The sequence below is a fragment of the Melopsittacus undulatus genome, chromosome 10, assembly GCF_012275295.1.
Source record: "Melopsittacus undulatus isolate bMelUnd1 chromosome 10, bMelUnd1.mat.Z, whole genome shotgun sequence".
In the NCBI taxonomy this organism is placed as follows: domain Eukaryota; kingdom Metazoa; phylum Chordata; class Aves; order Psittaciformes; family Psittaculidae; genus Melopsittacus; species Melopsittacus undulatus.
The window spans coordinates 6,453,119-6,473,803 of record NC_047536.1 but is presented as its reverse complement, the minus strand read 5'-3'; the positions used below and the strand labels follow the sequence as shown (position 1 = coordinate 6,473,803).

At 40.8% G+C, this 20,685-nt stretch overlaps 2 protein-coding genes across 2 annotated transcripts; one reads left to right on the top strand and one right to left on the bottom strand.

The window, feature by feature from the left end:
- Positions 1 to 9,058: 9,058 nt before the first annotated feature.
- Positions 9,059 to 15,127, top strand: CCNG1 (cyclin G1). Its single transcript, XM_005144965.3, has 7 exons — positions 9,059 to 9,235; positions 9,771 to 10,034; positions 11,093 to 11,346; positions 12,245 to 12,323; positions 12,403 to 12,501; positions 12,763 to 12,957; positions 13,621 to 15,127. The coding sequence occupies exons 2-6, from the start codon at positions 9,771 to 9,773 to the stop codon at positions 12,952 to 12,954; spliced, it is 888 nt and encodes a 295-aa protein (XP_005145022.2). The 5' UTR covers positions 9,059 to 9,235; the 3' UTR covers positions 12,955 to 12,957; positions 13,621 to 15,127.
- Positions 15,128 to 15,842: 715 nt separating this feature from the next.
- NUDCD2 (NudC domain containing 2) lies at positions 15,843 to 20,625 on the bottom strand. Its single transcript, XM_034067207.1, has 4 exons — positions 20,380 to 20,625; positions 19,612 to 19,660; positions 18,228 to 18,379; positions 15,843 to 17,300 (listed from the first exon to the last, which is right to left on the bottom strand). The coding sequence occupies exons 1-4, from the start codon at positions 20,566 to 20,568 to the stop codon at positions 17,217 to 17,219; spliced, it is 474 nt and encodes a 157-aa protein (XP_033923098.1). The 5' UTR covers positions 20,569 to 20,625; the 3' UTR covers positions 15,843 to 17,216.
- Between the last annotated feature and the right edge of the window lie 60 nt (positions 20,626 to 20,685).

Below are 20,685 nucleotides of genomic sequence, written 5' to 3'. Positions count from 1 at the left end.
ATGACTGCTATCACCTCTGAGCCAGCTACAGGGTTTTAACCTTCCAAGATGCCTGGGAAAAAATATGACAGTTTTCCTGAGCAGCATCGATTGACGTGTCTTAAGTTATTCTGAATAAGAACACCAGGAAAACAGTTTCTAGATACATAATGTATAAGCTCATTTACAGGAAGCAAGGAACAAATTGAAAAGGGAGAAGTGACACAGAAAAAATTGATAGAAGCAACAGTAATTCCATTGAGATAGAAAATATCATGGAAATTTAACCTTATGGAAAACTCCCTTTATGCAGAACAGGCATTTGATGAACAATCTTTTAATTTGCAAATTGTGCTTCTCAAGGATAATGAAGAGCAACCAAAATGACAGAAGTATTGCCCCTTGTTTCTGAGCTCACAGCGCACAGATAACCTGTCAAAGCTCCAGAGCGCAGACTTCCCTCCCACAAACCACAACAGTACAAGGAGCATTGTATAAAGCTTACTAGCCTTTCAACCTATTCACAGACCTGATGATAAATGTTAAATAGAAGGTTTGCAAGCAATGCGCTACCTTAATCATGGAAATACACAAGCAAGATCTAGCCAAACCTCTAGTAAACTGACCAACTGCTTCTCTTCACCCAAATTCAAAGGCAGGCAGATGAAGCATAGCACAAGAGTTTGGCTTCTCTAGTTCCCCTGTGTTTGCCGCAGTTCCTTGGACCTATACCTGTGTTTGATTCAGATCAGCTGCTAGTTTGGTGTAAATGCCTACTGGGAAAGGGGTTCCCAAGCAAAGACGGGATAAATTGTATTTCACAGTTTTAACCTGAAAACCACACTATGTCACAATGTAACAAACATCCCATCAAGAGTTCACAAATATTGAACTAAGCAATTTCAGGTTCTGTTTGAGCTGGCTTGGCAATTTATAGCGCTGGTGCAAAGATCCTCCAGACAGCCACAAAACTCAGTAAACCAGGGAAGGGGTGTTTTCCCCATCTACTTCCCAAGAAAAGATTCCCATACTCCTGTCACTGACCACTCTGCCCTACCCATGCACATATAATACCAGCCTCAAAGGGATGAGCTGGTCCCTCCTAGCCCCAGTGCACATGTGGCAGTCTGTGCCCCACACACAACTTCAGGCACATGAAGTGACCAGCAAGGATGATATAACCTACACAGTCCTTATAAAGAGAAGGTCTAGAGTGTCTGAAGTCATACAGGTGTCAAAATGGCAGCTTCAGAATGGAAGGTATATTTTTACTAGGGATAAATTCCCTCACAAGACTTCAAAGTTCAATTTAAAAGTGCCACTTTCTCCTTTTATACATGGTGAAGGCAGCAGCCACACATCACAGCACAACATGTAGCCTACAGATCCCCCTGCCAGTGTTTTCCTCATTCCATCAGAAGTTTCCTGCCTACATACATTTCAAAACTTGATGTTATATTTGCCAGTTTGGTTTTATGCAGATGTAGTTCAGGTTCCCAAGTCCAAGGTCCATTCAATTCCATTGCTTACCATACATAGAAAACAGGAAGTATTCCATGGTATGTTAAGACTCCAGTAGCATATTGGCAGATATATCCAAAGGGAAATTTAGCTAGACAAATTTCCTTCAATTACAGTTAAAACTGTGTTCAACCAAAGCACATAATTTTTCTTTAGCCTAAAATAGAAGCTCTGCCTAACAGCACTTGGAACAGAATGGTGGTTTGTGTTCCTTGGCACACCAAAGCCAGTAACTCTTCTTTACCTTTTGCATCATCCAGGGATTAGACATACATCTTTCACATTGCTTTAGCAAAGCCTTCATGGAAACTCTCATAATCTGCACTTGTGAATACAAACATCCCACACCACTGACAAGTCAGCAGCCCCTGTGCTTCTGTGGAGTTACTTTTTATGCTTCATTTAATAGATCTACATGGTCTTCTGCAGAAACCTCTCAATTCACTGTTCTGCTTGATCATTGGCTTGTAACTGCAGCGTTTCCAGACTCAGTGGAGCGCAAGCACAACTAGCTTATGTAAAGCGGAGAAGACACAGAAAACAAAAGCAGACTGGACATTGGATCAGCAGTTTCTTAAAACCCTAATACCCAATTATAGAGTTAATTATATTAATCAATCCACTAGACCAGTCCTTGTGCCACCTCAGCAAGATACCTGTCCAGTTACAATCTTACCTTCACTGTTACATTAACTGCCCCAAAAATCTGGTCACCATATGCCACATCAAAAAGTCCTCAACTGGTGGACAAATCACAATTTAGAAGACAACAGGCATTAAGACACCTGCAGCTACATACTTTGTTCTCTCACAAATCTACTAATCTGACTCAATACTGAAAGCCAGTTAAGAAGATGCGACAGGTCTCATGTTAAAGGCAAAGGAGAGGTAATTATTCATCTAATACTTCCATAACTGCTGCTGCAAAAAAAAAACAAATACATGAGGATGTAACAATTACAAGTACATGATTTAAGTACATAGTAAGTACTTAAGTAAATAATCCTGGTGGGTATTGAACTAAACAATAAAATTAAACACTGTATGAAAATGAATCCTCCAGAAAAAGAAGTTTAATTCCTGTAAAACTTGACCATCTCCTGAAAAACCTAGAACACTTCAGATGCAGATTTGCCAACTCTGCTTGTCAAGTGATAGCATCTTCTTCCCTTCAGCAAGTTCTCTTGCTTTTCTTTGAAACTCATTCTTCGAAAAACTTTGAAAACATTATAGTGGGAGGTTAAGTTGAAAGTGCTCTTTATAAAAATCTCTTCCTTCACAGTCTTTTCTGGTATTTCTCAGCTCTGGATTTATAAAAGTATTTCCACAACACATTCACTGAAACACCTAATATAAATATACCAAAGCTCACAGTCTTTAATGAGTGTTAACATTAAACATGATGACACAAATCATGTGCCGCTACTGCCCTCATGCGGTACAAGTCCGAATCGCACGTTCTTCTTTCTCAAAACTCCCACACAATTATTTTCATTATTAATTTTGATAGTATAGAACTGATCTTACAAACCCCACATAATCCGGATAGGTTCTGTATCATTACAAGTGTCTACACAATTATCAGCAAATAGTATATACATAATAAATAACGATGCATTCAGAAAATAAAGCAAATCCAAAAAGTAATTATATTTGCTTACAAATTCCATTTCCAATTGGAAGCTCCACCTTTTATTTGACACAGATAAATGTATTATCTAATATTTCTTTGTCGTAACCACATGCTAAACAAAAAATCCCAAACAAGCACCCATATACCACTTGACCGGACCCCTGGAAGAACACGTTATTCCAATCTGACATAAAGCCATCCTCTGAATACTCAGACTATTTATGGGACAGTTTGCAGAGTGTGACACAGCTCCACTTTTGAGAAAACAGCTGTATTCACAAGCACTTGCACTTATATCCATCCCAGAGATCTTTACTCTCTAACATATTTGATGTAACAAGTTTCTATAAAGGAGTAACTCCAGACAAACCAAATGTCTTGTAGGGCCTCATACTAACTTGGGAAGCTTCACCTCTTTACTTTCATTTCCCCTTCTCTCATGTGCACTTCTTTACAGTTACATTAATGAACTAACTCTAAACAATTATTACTATGAGGGAACAAGCATGATGCAACTACTGACCACTGTAATCAAAACCATGATTCTCCCTGTGTGTACTGGCCTACATGAACTGTATATGAAACACAAGAAAAGGGGCAGGCAAGAAACCTTTCCAGCTCTTACAGTCACTATTTTTTTTTACTGAAATCCCAACAAAAAAAACTTCAAGGAGCTTTATCTTAATTCTGATGCTATAGTTACAAAACATTATATAGTGAAATGTAAAAAAACAGTATTAACTTCAGCAGTTGTCTTCAGAACAAGGTAATATTAGATGTGTAGGTCTCCTTTGACAGAGGAGAAAGGATATTTCCCCCTCCCAAGGTCTCAGCCCACATACACACGTTTCTCCAGTTAAGACAATCATATTGCCGTGCTTCCTGATGTTGTTCAAGCAAATCAATATCCTTTTATGACTCATCACAAAATAATGCCACAGGAGAAATTCCCCTATCTGATAACAACACATTTATAATCTCCAAAGGACTTAACCATGGGATCTGTCTTCTATTAACCACAAACTCTTGCTTTTGTCCAGAACAGCCCACAGGAAAGGAAGCCCTATTCATTTCAGCAAGTATCCTTACAGAAGCGGTTTTTAAAATCACATATTAACATGTAGGGGTAATTGCAAATGTTACTTCTCACACATAGGGTAGAAAAATGAGAAATCTACACCAAAAAAAAGTACTAAGTCTTTCCCATGAAAACCTGATTTTGATTAAAGCTTGTTTATAATAATGCTCTCTATTCACAGCAAGCCATGTATAGGCATTTTTTTATGTATACAAGGCATTTCTAGACCAAGTGAAGTGCAAAGAACACACCATTTTCTATAGAATTTCTATAGAATCAGACAAAAGTATTAAGGACTGAATCGTCAAGGCAAAAGAGCCACGGATCAGCTTTGCTCCACAAGGAAAGACTAACCTGAAACAGGATAACTCTGGCAAAGGCAGGGCAGGACCTCACCAACAAAGGCATCACCCACAGCAGAGCGAGTAGAGCCAGTCTGGTGATAGCCTGTGCTGATGGCCCTGTGATTGCCACACACATGGGATGTGATGAGGCAATTCCAAGGCCCATCTGGAAAGTCCAGCCAACAAGTCTGGACAAGCGGAGGAGAAGGCTGACCACAGTCATTCCTAGACCACAGCCCTGAGCTCAGTAAGGTTCCTGGACCCCTGGACAGGGAGTATGTGTGGAAGTCCCAGGTAGTTAAGACCTACTGGTGCTGACTCTGGCTGTAGGGATTAAAGACATTTACATAGATTTCTGAAAGACATACAGATATAAAGAGAGGTGAAGATATTCCTGCAACTATCCACTCTGTTTCTGTGGCAGGATCACCACTCATCCCTGCAGCAGTCCCAGGACTACCCCACTCCTCAGCTTGGCATAGCTGTATAAACTTGGAGAAACATACCTTCAGCCACAATACCAACTCACAAGAAAACTGCCTCAGGCAGGGCATCCACCAAAGAGGTAGAATAGATGCCTAACAGAGAAGATGTGACACCTTCAGATATCCAGTCTTAATCCTCTATCTTGTATCTGGCAGAGCTTGAAGGGAACAGCTACAACACACTTCAGCAGTTACTGGTGCCCTCACTTGTTTGCTGCCACACTCTTGAAGAGTCTTCTACCCACACTCAGCAGCAGACTGCTGAGCAGATGAAGTGTGTGCACTTGCTTCAGCCACTTCAGCAAAGCCTGACACCTTAGACACTTGTCACAGCTGCAGAGTTAGCCCAGGTGGCTAACTGCAAGCTAGACAGCACCAGGGATGTTAACTGAATACAACAGTAAAGGTCCTCTGGGCTTCCACTTACTAAGTGTCTATGCCTTAGGAATGTTTTCAAATCAAAGCACGTACATTACATTCAATTGACACGAATTAGTTTTTCTTAGTGTTGATTCAGCCCAGAATCCTTACTGCAAGAGCACAAAATAGGCCAGTGGCTTTGGCTGCTGTCAGTGCCTTCCAAACAACTCCATGGCCCACTGCTTTTTAGAGTTCTCTGTCTATTTTTAATAGCACAGTTAAGAAATAAAAGCTATTTAAAACAAGCAGCATAAAAAAGAAGTATCATTTGCTTCACATGATTATTATGTGCATAGTAATGACAGGAAGACTACCGCAAATGTTTTCCAACTCTTAAAAAAGAAGAACGCTTCCTTTGCAATATATAATTTTGAATTTTAATTTAGATAACTCAGAGTATTTACTGGCAATAAAAATATGCATATTCATGAGATCTGATTTACTATAATCTTTATTTCTGATGTTCTACATCTGTGAATACTTGAAGTACTTGAGGTTGCATTCATGGGCAATTATACAGGAATCTCATAGTAGTAACAGATTGATTTATAGTTAAGAGTTTGTAGCACAGAAAGCCAATTCATTTTCTTGTCAGGCTGTGACATGAGATTTGGGATTGACACTTCTACTTTCATTTTTGAACAAATTACTTTTTCTTGTCTAAAAGACATACAAATCAAGGTCATTATAATGAGGGTCAAAACAGTGATTTTTAGATGCATTCACTCTACCACTAGCTCATAAAGGCCTAAGGAAGGAAGTTAAATAGTTGACAAGTTGAAACATGAAGGTTAGATTCTATGCAAGTGCCTTATAGGAAAAAGCTAAACACACTATTTGGTCATTCCACCTTCACACACCAAGAGCTATCTCATGCTGGTTTCCACACTGTCTTTCAGAAATTCAAACACTTACTATGCAAAATGCATTTTTCTTAGAAATCTCTTCATCTCTACCCACTCTTCTTTCTGGTCTTACCTCTCTTGTCATTCATCTCAGCCTTTGAAGTACAAAGATTCTTCTAATAAAACAAGCTTTAATTGATTTCTAAATGTAAGTCATAGGGAGAATGAACCAAACCCATAATAGATCAGTGAGAAGTACAACAGGAGAAAGTAGGATAAATAGAGCTTTTGATACATGCACCAAATGATAAAGCTCGCTGACGCATGAAATAGTCCCTCTGTTTTATACTCACACTCCTCCAAATAAAGCAAAACGACTGCAGAGGCTTCCCAGGAAAGCTCATGCTCACCATCTCCCTGTGTGCCAACAGGCCGATAAATATTGATAAGGACAACCATTAACACAGAAGAGGGGAGGATGTGTTAAGTGCTGTTAAAATCGAGTTTGGATGACCATATTTAGAGCAACTCAAGCTCACTATTACTTTGGTGAGTCCATACATAATATTGTTGCCAGTATTTAGCCAATGTTCCCAAACAGTAAGAAAACCCCACACATGAACAATTTTTGCCAAACAAAATCTCTCTCATAACTAACCTTTATTTTGCACACAAACTGCTTTCAGGTGAAAGTAATTTCACAGCATTACTCCAACACATATAATAAAAACATTTCTCATAGCTGTACTGCAAAGACCTACCTCTGAGAGCAAATCCTCCATGCTGTTCATTTCAGGCAAAAGGGACCAGTACTTATGCACACCAGATCATAGCCCATTGTTGGGTGCAACTATATTAGACATACCCCTGCATAACAAAAATACCCTGTTCTGAACAACAGCAGTATTATCTAGCAGATCTATCAGCTAAACCGACTCTTTTTTCTGGTCTCACAAATATTACACTAATTTTAACCCCAAAAGTTTAAAACTCTTGTCCTCTACTCCTCACTGGTATGACAAGCTCTAATGCTATGAGTATGCTATGAGAAAATGCTGTGCTATAGGGGAGGGTAAAATACTGCCTGCAACAGGTGTTGGTCCTTTGCAATTAGCCACCACTTCAGGTGCAACTCATCCATCTCCATTTTTTTAAGGAAAGGCATATAGCATTTTAAAAATAAGGCTCACAGCAAATGCAAAACAAACATGTTCATAAGCAGAAAAGGTAGAAAGAGTTCCACCAGGCAAAGGATAACTTCTTCCACTTAGGTGTTCAGCTGTAGATTGTCAGTATATCTGGCCAAAAGTGGTGCCAGGAATGGTGCCTAACTACTAAATACAACGTTCACCCTTCCTTTCACAAGTTGAAACACTTTACACACAAAAAAAAACCCAAAGAAACAGGAAAAAAAACCAAACCCCACCACATTCTTCTCAGGATAATTATCACCTAGGCTGTACTGAAATCCTGGACTTCCAAAAGCCATAAAGCCCCCCTGCAACTGAACTCTTTCAAGTCCTATGAGGATGCAGAGAGCTTCCTCGCATCTGCAATCGGATACATCTTCAATATCTATATATTTAGTGGTAAGCAAAGTTCAGGGCATATCACCTCATCTGTTAGTCACAAATCAACATATATTCTCTTTGAGGAGTTGGAAGATCAAATATAGCCAAGAGGTTTGCCTTCCTAAAACCCTTGCATTACAGAAAACATCAGTTCATGCCTTCCTTTGGAAAATTTTAAGCATTTAAACCAATTCATAGCAATCATCACAAAACAGCTTGAAAGTTTCAGACTGAAGTAGAAATCACGCTCCCCTTGTTTTAAAAAAGCATGTACTTAAGCATCTTTAAGTCGTTTGAAAGAGGCAGCATCCATTACAGGTCTGCAGAACACCTCCTCCAGGCATTTCTCAGCCTTTTAAGAAACTAGGATAAACTTTTGATAAAATAACAGATAATGGAACATTTATTAAATAGATAAAAAGCTTTGGGCCTCGAGAACACCCTAAACAGAAGCTCTCAACAGTGAGCAACTCCCTTCCCTTGCCTGAAGCCGGTTCAGAGGCTGAACATTTTCTCCACGTGGAACAGTTTAAAACACTGCTTTGTGTGTTTAAAAACAACACCATGTGTTTTCCAACGCTGGTAACATATTTACTTATCATAAACAAAAACAAGAAAAGCTTATACACAACCTGACCTGAGACTTGCAACCAACAGGAGTTAACTCTCACGGGCCAAGTGCTCACCTTCACATAACAGCAGAAAGGACGTTTGTTGTTTCACTCCACCGAGCACACACGCAAAGGAGGTGGAGGGAAGCATGTGTGTGGGTAACCAGCACCTGACCCCAGCAGAGCCCCCCGGATCCTTTAACCCAGAGGTGGATGGGTCCTGCTGCTCGTCCTGACCCCCACGAGCACACAGACAAACCCCTTCTGCAGTCATGCATGGAGGGGCACAGCGAACACCTTCCCACGGAGCGCCCGGGGTGAGAGCTTCACCGGCCCGAAAGCGGCCGCCACGAGGACCCGGTTCCTCGTGCTCCGCAGCTAAGGCGGAGGGCGGAGCCGAGACCTGCTAGGGGAGGCGCCGCCAGCAGAGGTCGCCACTGTGCCTGTACTGCCTATCTCCTAGCGACGGCGTCCCACCCCTTCCCACCCCCCGCGCTCTGTGATTGGGCTGCCTGGACGTCTATCAACGCCTAAGCCCCGCCCACCGGCGGCTCGGAGCCGGACGGGACGGGCAAGGCTGGCAGTCAGTTCGCCTGTGTGGAGTAGGTGCTGTACGGTGCTCTCCCGATGGTCGCTGGTGCCCGAGGGACGGGACAGCGCTTTAGAGTGACCCCTCGGCGCTGTCGCCGCTGGTCCCAGCGGCTCGGGGCCCTCCCCACACAGAAAGCAGCGGGGCGACAGGGACAAGGTAAGATCGCTGGGCTGAGCCCCACCGGTAGTGGGTTTGGGCTCCTCCGCGCCGTGCCCGGCCTGTCAATAGGGTGGTTGTGCCTTCTCCGTCCCGCTGACAGAGCTGGCAGGTCGCTAGTCCGCCGGCGGAGCCCCTGGGACGGCGAAGGGCAGGCCCGGGCTTGTCCCGGGGAAGTGGCGCACTGCGCGGTGCGGGACCCGGGCTTGTCCGCGGGGGGCGGACGGGGCGGGCAGGGCCCTGCGGGGCCCGGAGAGCGCTGCCCGAGGCCCTGCTGTGGAATCCGGTGGCCTAGAGGTGCTCAGCTGCGGTGTCATCTCACCCCTGGGGTGCGCGGGGTGACCAGGGTTTGGGACAAGGAACATCGCTCCGTTGGGGAAGAGGGCTCAGTCTGTCTTGGGGCAGCTGCCCTGCTGAGTAGTTAACATATCTATAGAGAAAGGAAAGTTTCTCTCTTGCTTTAGAGACAACTGTAACTTAGTAAGTTTTCTTCCTTTAAGCAGTTTGATAGGCCTACATTTGTTTTTTGTTACAGATGATTGAAACGCTTGTAACTACTGAAGCTCAGGAGCTGCTGGACCAGCTCACAGCCCTCTTGGAACAGGAGTTAAGATGTCAGCCAAAGGCCTCTGGCCTGAGGCTGATCGAATCTGCTCACGATAATGGCCTCCGGATGACTGCAAGGCTGCGAGACTTTGAAGTAAAAGACCTTCTCAGCTTAACTCAGTTCTTTGGCTTCCATACAGAGACTTTTTCACTAGCTGTGAATTTCTTAGACAGATTCTTGTCAAAAATGAAGGTAAGGCTTTCTACAGTATAAGCTCTCAGCCGCTGGCTTCTGCTCATTGCAGCCTTGTTCTTTTATAAATTAAAATATCCTGGCATTAGATGGCTTAAATCTCCTTCCAGAGATTCTGATTGCACAAGAGATAAGAAATGGCTTTCCCTGTTCAGATTTATTATTGATAAAAAAGATGTTACCTCTAGAGAATAGAAGAGGGCATCAGTTTCAACCTGAGGATGTCCATAGGCTTGGAGATGCAAGCCATATTCATGGGTTAGATCAAGACAGATTGTCTTGCCTGTTGCGTATATACAAGAATGCCTTAAATGACTTACTTTACTGTTTAAACTTACCCATAAGCAATATTAAGCAATTTGAAGCTGTTCAGCACTTAGAATCTGGTAAAACATTTTGTTAATACCATTCTACCATGTGTATGTGGCGTGCTGACCTGGGTTGTTTCTAATTGCCTAACAAAACAGGATTACCACTGTGCTATTTGGCCAAGAACAACAGCTTGTTTTCTTTGTGTGTTAAAACAAAAATGAGAAAGCTAGATGGAGTGGAAAGCAAAATGATGACCTCTGAATCCAGTGCCTATGGAATAAAATAAGTCAGGTTTTTGTATACAGGTGTGTGTGTGTGTGTGCATGTGTATAGAAAAAAGGAAAAACAAAACCCCAAACATTTTTTTTCCTTTGCATAAGTCAATATGTTGCACACTTTAAGCCTTCAAAACTTCTGATTGGGCTATTATCAAACCTCATTAAGAAAACAGTTCTACCTCAATCAAAATAATACAATCTTGCTTTTTTAGATGCATGAGGCAGAACTTGTATTGTGTAATGGTCTTCTCATTCAGTTAAATAAAGATAAGAATATGAGTAGATAAAAGACATTTCTCTGTCTTCAAAAACAGAACAGCCCCAGTCTGCCCCCCGTAATTTTTTTTCCTAATATACATTGGTCCTACATAGTTTGGTACTTACGTGTTGCCATGGCTGATCAAAGGCTTTCCTTTCTTGTTTCCTTTCCTTGTTTCATTTCCTAATAAACAATTTACTTTTCCTTAGGTACAGCCTAAACACTTGGGCTGTGTCGGACTCAGCTGCTTCTACTTGGCTGTGAAGGCATCAGAAGAAGAGAGAAATGTTCCTCTAGCCACTGATTTAATTCGAATAAGCCAGTACAGATTCACTGTTTCTGATATGATGAGAATGGAGAAAATTGTATTGGAGAAGCTAAGTTGGAAAATCAAAGCTACAACAGCCTTCCAGTTTCTACAACTGTATCACTCACTCATTCATGAGAATTTAAGCTGTGAAAGGTAATATATATAATCATAGAATAGTTAGGGTTGGAAAGGACCTTAGGATCATCTAGCTTCAACCCCCCTGCCATGGGCAGGGACACCTCACACTAAACCGTATCACCCAAGGCTTCATCCAACCTGATCTTGAACACTGCCAGGGATGGAGCATTCACAGCTTCCCTGGACAACCCATTCCAGTACCTCACCACCCTAACAGTAAAGAATTTCTTCCTTATATCCAATCTAAACCTCTGCTAAGTTTCAACCCGTTACCCCTTGTCCTGTCACTACAGTCCCTAATGAATAGTCCCTCACCAGCATCCCTGTAGGCCCCTTTCATTAGGTATGACTGCATATGATCAGGAAGCCTATGTATAAAAGTAATCAGGGAAATAACTTGAGTAAATGGCCTTTCTATAGTTAAAAACCCTACAAACTTTACCCCATACTGGTAGATATCATAAATGTGAATATCTGTGGCTTAATGTTCTGTCGGTTTTTAAAGTTGTTTGCATAAATTGATCCAAAGAGTATTCGTCTCTGAGCCAAAAACCAAACTTGCTCAATAACGATGGTATAATAATCTCTGCTTATACTGCACTAAGTATTGCCTCATTGCAAAGATTTCAAAATCTGGCTTAAGAGACTCCTTTTGCTAGTAAGCACTAAAATTCCTGTTGGTAGCCTATTTAACAATATGAGTCTCCCCAGTGTACCACAAGATTTATTTTTAGCATTAGGGCTGCCAAAACTGAACACCTGTTTGCCTGTAACCCTAGAACTTCTGGGACAAATGAGGCCTTTGTTTAGATAACAACATTCTTCCTGCTGCTCTGAGTTCCCAAGGCTGGTGCTGCCTTGATCAAGCTTGCTTTCTTTTTTTTTTACCTTAACTCATATGTTTTTATTACAGGAGAAAATACCTTAATTTTGAGAGACTTGAGACCCAGCTTAAGGCATGTCACTGCAGAATCATGTTTTCTAAAGCCAAGGTAAATGTCTTGAAAGCCCAAAGACAATGAGGCTACTGAAACTTAACAAAGCAGTATTTAACTTTTTCTGTCTCTCCAGCCTTCTGTCTTGGCACTGTCTATTATGGCTCTAGAGATAGAAGAACAAAAACTGCTCGAGTTGACAGAGGCATTGGAATTTCTGCAGTTGCATTCCAAGGTATATATAAAGATTCAGGGGAGGAAGGAAGAAAAATGCACGCAAGTGCCTACACAGGGGAAAAGGGGGAGATCCACTGCCATACTGGTTTGTTTTGTGGCTTTGTTGGGATTTTGTTTGTTTGGGTTTGGTTTTGGTTTGGTTTCATGGGTTTTTTTTCCATTTGGCTTAGGATCTCTGGTTTTCTTCTATAAATAAGCTGAATGTACATGTATGACTAAGGATTTAATGAGCTACGTAAGATTCTGTTTTGCTTTGTAGATAAACAGCAGAGATTTGACCTTCTGGAAGGAGCTGGTGCTGAAGTGCCTTACAGAATATTCCTCAAGCAAATGTTCCAAGCCAAATGTCCAGAAATTAAAATGGATTGTGTCTGGACGTACAGCACGGCAGCTTAAACATAGCTACTACAGAATAACACATCTTCCTACAATTCCAGAGACCAGCTCATAATAGGTAACTTCTTTTAAAACCAGCTTCTGTGTAGAAGTAATTAGCTGTTAGCTACCCAAAAGTTTCTTATTCTGTATAAGTAACCTCTTGAAGACATGGAACATAAACATAGTAGGCCTGTTAGAGAGGCTGGTCTTTTCTCATGTTCATGCTTGAGACAGTGCTGTACCTAAAGAAGTGGCAACCTAATATACGAATGCTGGAGAAAGAACTGATTCTCTGGTGTGCTGTGGGAGCAGAAATGTGTTACACAGACATTGGGACCTTATGCAAACTAAAATGTCGAATAAAATGGTAAAAAGGTAGAGAAAAAGCTTGGCTTGCTCGTATCCTAAAAAGAATCAGCTAAGAGGAAACAGTTGCCCATTAAAATGAGTTTCTTTTAATCTTTCACTTAAACCACTTAAAAGGAAGACAGTTTATAGTTTTGTTTGTGTAACTGTCTGATTAGTTAAATCTAAAAACTCTAATTCAGTTATTCATATTATTGGAGATTTTTTTTTACTCTGTAGAAATTGTGAACTACTTCCTTATCTAGACTCTAATTCCAAAGGTTACATATTTTCTATAACAGCTGCTGTGTTGTTGTCTTGCAATATTGAAGCCTGATGCTTTGTTTAGGTCTTGTAGAAAGCCTTCAGTTGACTGGTTTGGGTTTTTTTACAGGAGTACAGTAAGATGAGAACTATGCTGTGACCTTGTCAACAGACACGTGAATATTTAAGAAATGAAGTCTGAAACTTGATCTTAATAAAGGAGAACTCAACTCATGGAAAGAATAGGTAACATCTCAGCCTAAGGACCCTTCCAGCAAACATGTTCTTTTCATGATGATTACAATATTCAGTGTCGGTTTTCAGTCTTGTTAGACTGTTTAGTGAAATACCGCAATACTGATACATGGAATTTTAACAGCTTATAGTTTGCAGAGCAGCTTGTGTAGTTTAACTTTGGTTTACTGTAAGGGCAGGTACTGAATTATGTACTGAATTTTAAAAATCTGGCTCAAAGATTACATGACACTAGCACAGTGCTGCAGTGTCTTAAACTAAAGACTAATCCTGCTCAGCACTGATGATGGTGGCAAATGCCTGTTGGTCCACCTAACTTGCTGTTTGGGCAGTGTCACATGGTCCATATGTTCCTGCTGGGCAGGACACTGGCCTTCTACGACAGACACATTAAAAACTAGGCCATTTGATACCTGCCAAACATGTCAAGTAGCTAAAGCAGGAGAAAAGAGTTCATTGCCTTATAAAAGGGTAGTCACTAACCCACCATCATTAACTTCAGTATTTTGTAAGAAGGGTAGCTTACTGAGATTAGGAACTGTATCATAGAGTGTAAAAGCTTCGTGATACTTGATGAAGGCTGAGGAAGTGTACTGGGTCACCTGCCCTAAATCTGACCTCGGTTCTCCAAAGTTTCACTGTACAAGGGGTAAAAGCTGATGCTTAACAGGTACATTTTTACAGGCACAGTAAGAGCAGGGCTAATACCCCATCTTGACCTACACGCAGGAAGAATTGAGAAACACTGAAGATTACTTCAGCTCTGATCTCTTTAATGATAAGCTGCTTAAAATGCAACTGTTTTTCTGAAGACCACATCAGTACTTGAAGTGTATCATGGTTCTAGTGCTTACAAGGAAGTGAATAATAAGAATGTATTACTGTATGTAAGATGAATAGAGGTTGAGGGAATGTTGCTAATGACCTCGTGAATGCTGCATCACTGTGGAGCAGAGGCTGTTAGCAATGGGTTGTTAGTAATGGATTGTCATATGAACTTGGTGGAGAAGGAGAGACCAGAATGTTCTGAATTTGGAGTGGTCTTAGGTGTTATCCAGGCAACCCTTTTTATGCTGAGGGGGAAACCATTCTTTTAATACCTCAAATTAGTTAAGCCTTTCACAGAAGACTTCATACCAAAGCTCTGTATTGGACAAATAAAACCTTCTCATGAACTCATGGGTGATCGCATTGTATAACATGTAATTGGGTTTTGCAACTGCTAGTACTATTGTGCTGGCCTGTGAAAAGCATACAACTGATTGGGACAAAGGTGTGGTCAGTCTACTGGGAGAGATGCTGAAGATGCAGTGTGCAATTCTAATTGTCATGTCTCAAATATTAAAATATGGACCTTTCAATTAAACACTGAAATGTGCTTACCTGATAATGTCGTTTCCAATTTGTTATAAAACATCCCAGCAGAAAGCCTATAATGTGATTTATCACTGAACAGTACCTGGAAAACTTCTAGACAGGACATAAGAGATTATGGAGATATTTTCAAATTTTTACTTAAGAGGTTGAAGCTGCATGGGAGAGGTGGGAGAACCTCGAGGGGAAACTCGAGATGCTGGACAAAAATTATTGCAACTTGGCCCACACTCTAAATCCTTTGAGACTTTTTTACTTTCATCTGTATTCTTCTACAACTGGAGGCCTGTAACTTGCAGGATATGATCAAAGTAGCTAACTCAGTAGTTCAAACCTCTTCTTTTAAAACAGTTCAGAACCGTGATGCCAGAATATGTTCCAACAGTTGTCCTCTTTCCTTGACTTAGCTGTAGGATGACTTTCATGCTACTTCATAAAGCAGAGACTATGTGAATGTTTAGCTTTGAAGTGCATATATATATATAGTTCATGCATTGAAGTATCAGATGACCTGCTAAACTTATATCAGTAAAAGACATACAAAACCATCCTGTACAAACCAACTCCTATAACAAAAAATACTATTTCAAAGGATAGTACTTCAGCATTTTTGTGCAACATTACCTGTTTTCTATTTTCTGTCTTCAATTTTGCACCAGTCTTGTTCATTTCTTAACTACACCATCCACCTTCTATACTAGGATCATGATAAAGACACAGAACTTCATGGCCAGAAATCAGCATTTAATACCACACTAGTTTGCATAGTAAGGCAAGTTCTCAACAGCCCCAGCACAGTATATGGACCTACTTCACATTCTGTAAAGATGACATGAGTAGAAGGAGCACACTTTATTTCAGTACTATTAATGCTTGCTTGTTCTTACAAGAAAGCGGTGGATGAAATTAAAATTGTATCATTCTTTCCCAACTATTGCTTTATTTTTGCCATGTGCCAATTGAAATAATGGTGCAATTTAAGAATAAGGCTCAGCAGCATGAAGCACAGCTGCTTGCAGTTTATCTCCACTGAGACTTCTGCTTAGGACTTAAATATAGGCAATAGTTTCAGTGCTCAGACTACAACAGGATTTGGCAATCATGTTTTCATCCTCTGTTAGCCTGTTTTACCCAGCTTTCATCCTGTGGTCAGAGTGTTTCTCAGCTCCATATTGCTATGGTTGGAGAGCTTCTCAGCTGCATTCTTAACAATGAGTAGAAAATTCCTGATACATAACTGGCATATGTAAAATATGATGCAGCAGCCATATTTAAAATGTGGTATTAAGTTTAAAAACTGTATCTATAAAAACTTACAGCTTCTTAGCAGCATAGTGCTATATGTTGGGAATGAGTAGATGCAAGATACTATTCCCTCCTTAGGGACCTCCTGTTCCTTTCGAAAGTAATCACATTCTCTTACTTTCAAAAATATTTATTTATACATAAACACATAGAATTATTTGTATATCAAGAGTTTCACCTGACCTTTCAGTTTTCTAGTATTGTTTACCTGGTAACAAGTACCAATCATTAGTGCTGTACTTGACAGCACACTGGACTGTAGAATCTTATCCATGGCAAGATGCTGTAGTAATTTTATTTAAATCACTTTTTTAGAATAACATTTATGAGTTTTCCAAGGGCTGCTACAAAGGGAAAGTTTAGGTGTAGCCATCCTAATATCCTTTGCATTGCAAGGTGAGAGAAAATATTAAATATCTTGCTTAATAACCTTTATTCTGCAACAGTGAATAAGGTATTTTTGCATAAAGACAAGTGGCATATTTATAACTGACAAGTTTAGTATGCTGTTTCTAAAAAGAAAAATAAAACCCAAACCCACCTGCTTCAAGATGTTACTTTTTGTGTACGCCTTTCTCTATAGTTTGTCCCATGGTATTAGAAAGTTATTACAGTTTATAAATCAGCTGGTAATACGTTGTCTTCATTCTATTATAAGAGATCTTTCTCTTCACTGAAATAATTACTTGACAACAATCCACTGATGAGATCACTGAAGCCTTCACCAGCTACATGATTCCAGTCCTTATGTCTAACATGAAATTTCTCTCAGGGAACAGAGATAAAAGCAGTTTACTTTTCAAGACTGGAAAAGTCTGGTCCTCCTTTGCTGTAATTTCCAGAAATTTCTGCCCCGCTGAAGTCAAATCCAGGGTTCTGATGGAGGTAAGAGAAAAGTTTAATTGATGTATTATTCATAATAAAAATATTTTAAAACCCCAAACTGTTTCTGTTAATACTCTGCTGTTGTACCAAGGACATACAATGATCAACTTGTCATCTGTCTGACATGGCACTGAAATTCTTGGAAAATGTATCAACAAATAAAGCTTGAATTGCCACAGTTTGGCTGCATCCTGCTGAAGGGACTCTGTGATGCTGTTCTCAATTTGACAAGCAGTTAGATCTCCTAGTAAAGAGATATTAAGGAAAGTTGAAGAAAAAGTTCTGGCTTCTACTGTCCCTTGAAATTACAATTTGAAAATAGAAGTACCTGTCATGCTGGATAACAGGTCTCATAAATACTATGTTCCTTGTTGTGGTGTGTAGTGTGCTGATTCAGCTGTTAAGTAAGAAGTTGCAATCCTACAACACTGCAGACAGTCATAGGAATAGCTGTGTGCTAAAGGTGTACCAAAACAATTTAAACAATTGTAGTAAAAGGGCAAGGAAAATATTTTCCAGCTAACTATTCCACATTATCCAGTGTTACAAGCCAACATATTCAAAACAGCTTAATGCTAGAAGTTGGTTGTAAACACGACTATGTCATAATTCTTTATAATAACAAATCGTGTGTAGCCCAACTTAAGTGAAAAGTCATTAGTATTGTGCAACAAGCCCTAAAACAGCAGCAGCATCCCCTAACCCATCTTAACTTTTCCTAAACCCTTCAGACAGACTACAGACAGAATAACTTCTTGAAAGTACGCTGAACAAGCCTCATGAGCATTCTCTATATATTGAACTACAATATATGCTTCCACAGCACTGGACAACAGAACAGTTTTGCTCAGCTTTCATGGCCATGACCCTGATGGGCAAACACAAAATATAAGGAGTAATTCTGGTCCTTTAACTTGCCTCTTTTTGGAATCGCTCCAGTGTAAGTTTCCTTTGCATCTGGTCCTGTACCCAAGGATCAGCAGCATACTCATTTTCTAACAGAGACGTCCAACAATTTCCAGCATCTCGGTTTGTCTTCATTAGAACAATTTGAATCAGCTTCCTATCTTCTGTTGAACGAAAACACACATAAACCAACCATTAAACTCAGTCTGACATACTAGGCTTTGTTGTTGTTTTGGTGAATTTACCATTAAAAAGTACAGGATTTTTTTTTGTGAACTAAATTCTTAACACCAAGAGGGCTCTTGATAGATAAATATACATTAACAAGAACTGGAAAAGCTGAAGCAAAGATGGCCTATACAGCCATTTCTCCCCTTTCTGGCCTGTAGAATTCTGAAGCTGTGTTAAGGGATTAAAACACAGTTTGTCAGTACTTCTACTGCAAACATAAACTTGAGAGGGTTTCACAACCCATAAATGATTTAATCAAGTAATATGTATACCTCAGCTAAGGCTTGAGGTCAGGCTTTACAGAGAAAATACCAATAAAAGCTAGAATAGTTTTAGCACCATATGGAATTCTCATCAATTTATTTAAACACAGACAGTATGCCTACAGAAAACATATTGGAAGTATACTTCAAAGGTGATATGTAGGATGTCTGGTTCAACTTCATTGAATAAATACAGCATTAGCAAGTGTATTTTGAAGATTATTCCCATACTGGAAAAAGGCTTCGTGATGCTTGTTTACACTTCCAGTTTTCATGTTTAAGTTGCTAAATTAGTAATATTTAGAATAAATATTGAATGGAAAATAAAATCCATTATAAAAGGATTGAGAAGCACATTCCACAAATGTGATTACCAAAACAATTCGATCACTTTACAATAATTATGATGCAACAATTACAGAAGCTTTTTTTTTCCTCATTAGCTGCAGGTGTGTGATTTTTAGATTGGTTTTTGATTCTCTTGGACTGTAGGTTTTGTCACCCATTCCAAAACTTGAATGCATGCAATGTCACCTATTCCAAAACCATAATGCATAAGAGAAGGACCCAAGAAAAGCAACAATCATGGAGAGGTATAACTATATAAATATCAGACCGCATGACTATACTGTTATGGTCAGTTTTAACAAGGGTTTGCAAAAGAACACCCACTATATGGAAGTGTTTGTAATTTATTGACTACTGGCTTACAGACACAGCATCTCTAAGGCTTCTGTACTACTTCAGTTCCTTCATCTGGCCATAGTGGTTGGGTTTTTTACAAGACTATGTACAGGGAAGACAGTAATCTCTCCTATTACAAAACAAGGGGTACAACTTCTGCAGCATATTTTGAGACATCCCACTGCACTGCACTGCCCCGCTCAGATGGAGGTTATTACCTAATGTCCATGTTCCTTCATCAGTTACTGTCGAGTCAAAAAGTTTACCCTGCAAAAGACACATACCGTATTACAAATGTGGAAAACCTGCTCAGCATCTAGGTCCCATTGAATTGCCAAGTTTTACTCCCAACTTCCCTTCTTGTTTTCTACTGCACATGCATAGTGCAGTCTGGCCCTGTAAGCACAGGTCTGCACACAGACCATCAAAGAATTATTTTTTGTGTACACACAAACAAAACAAAAAGCTTTCATTACACAATTCTTTTTTCATGAAGCATTTACCACACAGTCCCTGTTTCAATAGGTCAGCGCTGTGAAAGGGCTCTTCTCAACGGATAATAACCTTTGTAATTGGTTGCTATGAAAACGTCAAGAGTAACATATAGCTGCGGTGCCATGAGGTACGTGCCCCATGCAGGGAAGAGCTGCTTGCTCTCGGTTGGAAAGAGAAGCTGCTGCTGACCTGGGTTACTGGCGCTCGGCAGCACCCACACGCTGCCCCAGCACAACCCAAGGAAGGCAAACCCAAGGAATTTGTCGGCTTTGTGTTTCCGATCGTCTTTAAAAGTTTAACAAAACTATTCTGATGCGTTTAGCTTCTGATGTACCAAAATATGGGTATTTAAAGAAGAAATGAATACAGACAAGGGCGGGGCACTGAGGCATCTCACCCCCGTCACCCAGCCGGGCCCCCCGGGGCCTCCGCGCCGGCCGCGGGTGACAAGGCGTGGTGCCGTCCCCGTCTCCCCCTCGCCGGCCCGGTACCTGCAGCACGTCCTGGCCCCGCACGGACAGCGCGATGTGCTGGCTCTGCAGGCTGCAGCAGATGTCCTTGGCGCGGGTGCCCGGCGGCACCTGCACCTCAATGAACACCTCCTCCAGGGTCTGGTACCAGCGGCCCCAGGGCGTCCCGCAGGGCACCACCCCGCTGCGCTCCTCGAAGGGAGCCGACATGAGGGACACGATGGAATACGGCGAGACGAGATCACCGCCCCGCCAGGCCGGGCCGGGCAGGGCGGCCAGTCCTGCGCATGCGCAGTGCTCAGCCGCCTACAACCTAACCCTCTGACA

Excerpts from the sequence above, each read along its gene's own strand:
- CCNG1 (XM_005144965.3), top strand. The coding sequence starts at position 9,771 with ATGATTGAAACGCTTGTAACTACTGAAGCTCAGGAGCTGCTGGACCAG. Across the intron at positions 10,035-11,092 it reads GATTCTTGTCAAAAATGAAG|GTACAGCCTAAACACTTGGG; the intron begins GTAAGGCTTTCT and ends ACTTTTCCTTAG. Across the intron at positions 11,347-12,244 it reads GAGAATTTAAGCTGTGAAAG|GAGAAAATACCTTAATTTTG; the intron begins GTAATATATATA and ends TTTTTATTACAG.
- NUDCD2 (XM_034067207.1), bottom strand. The coding sequence starts at position 20,568 with ATGTCGGCTCCCTTCGAGGAGCGCAGCGGGGTGGTGCCCTGCGGGACG. Across the intron at positions 19,661-20,379 it reads GGGGCCAGGACGTGCTGCAG|GGTAAACTTTTTGACTCGAC; the intron begins GTACCGGGCCGG and ends TGTCTTTTGCAG. Across the intron at positions 18,380-19,611 it reads TGAAGGAACATGGACATTAG|AAGATAGGAAGCTGATTCAA; the intron begins GTAATAACCTCC and ends TTCGTTCAACAG.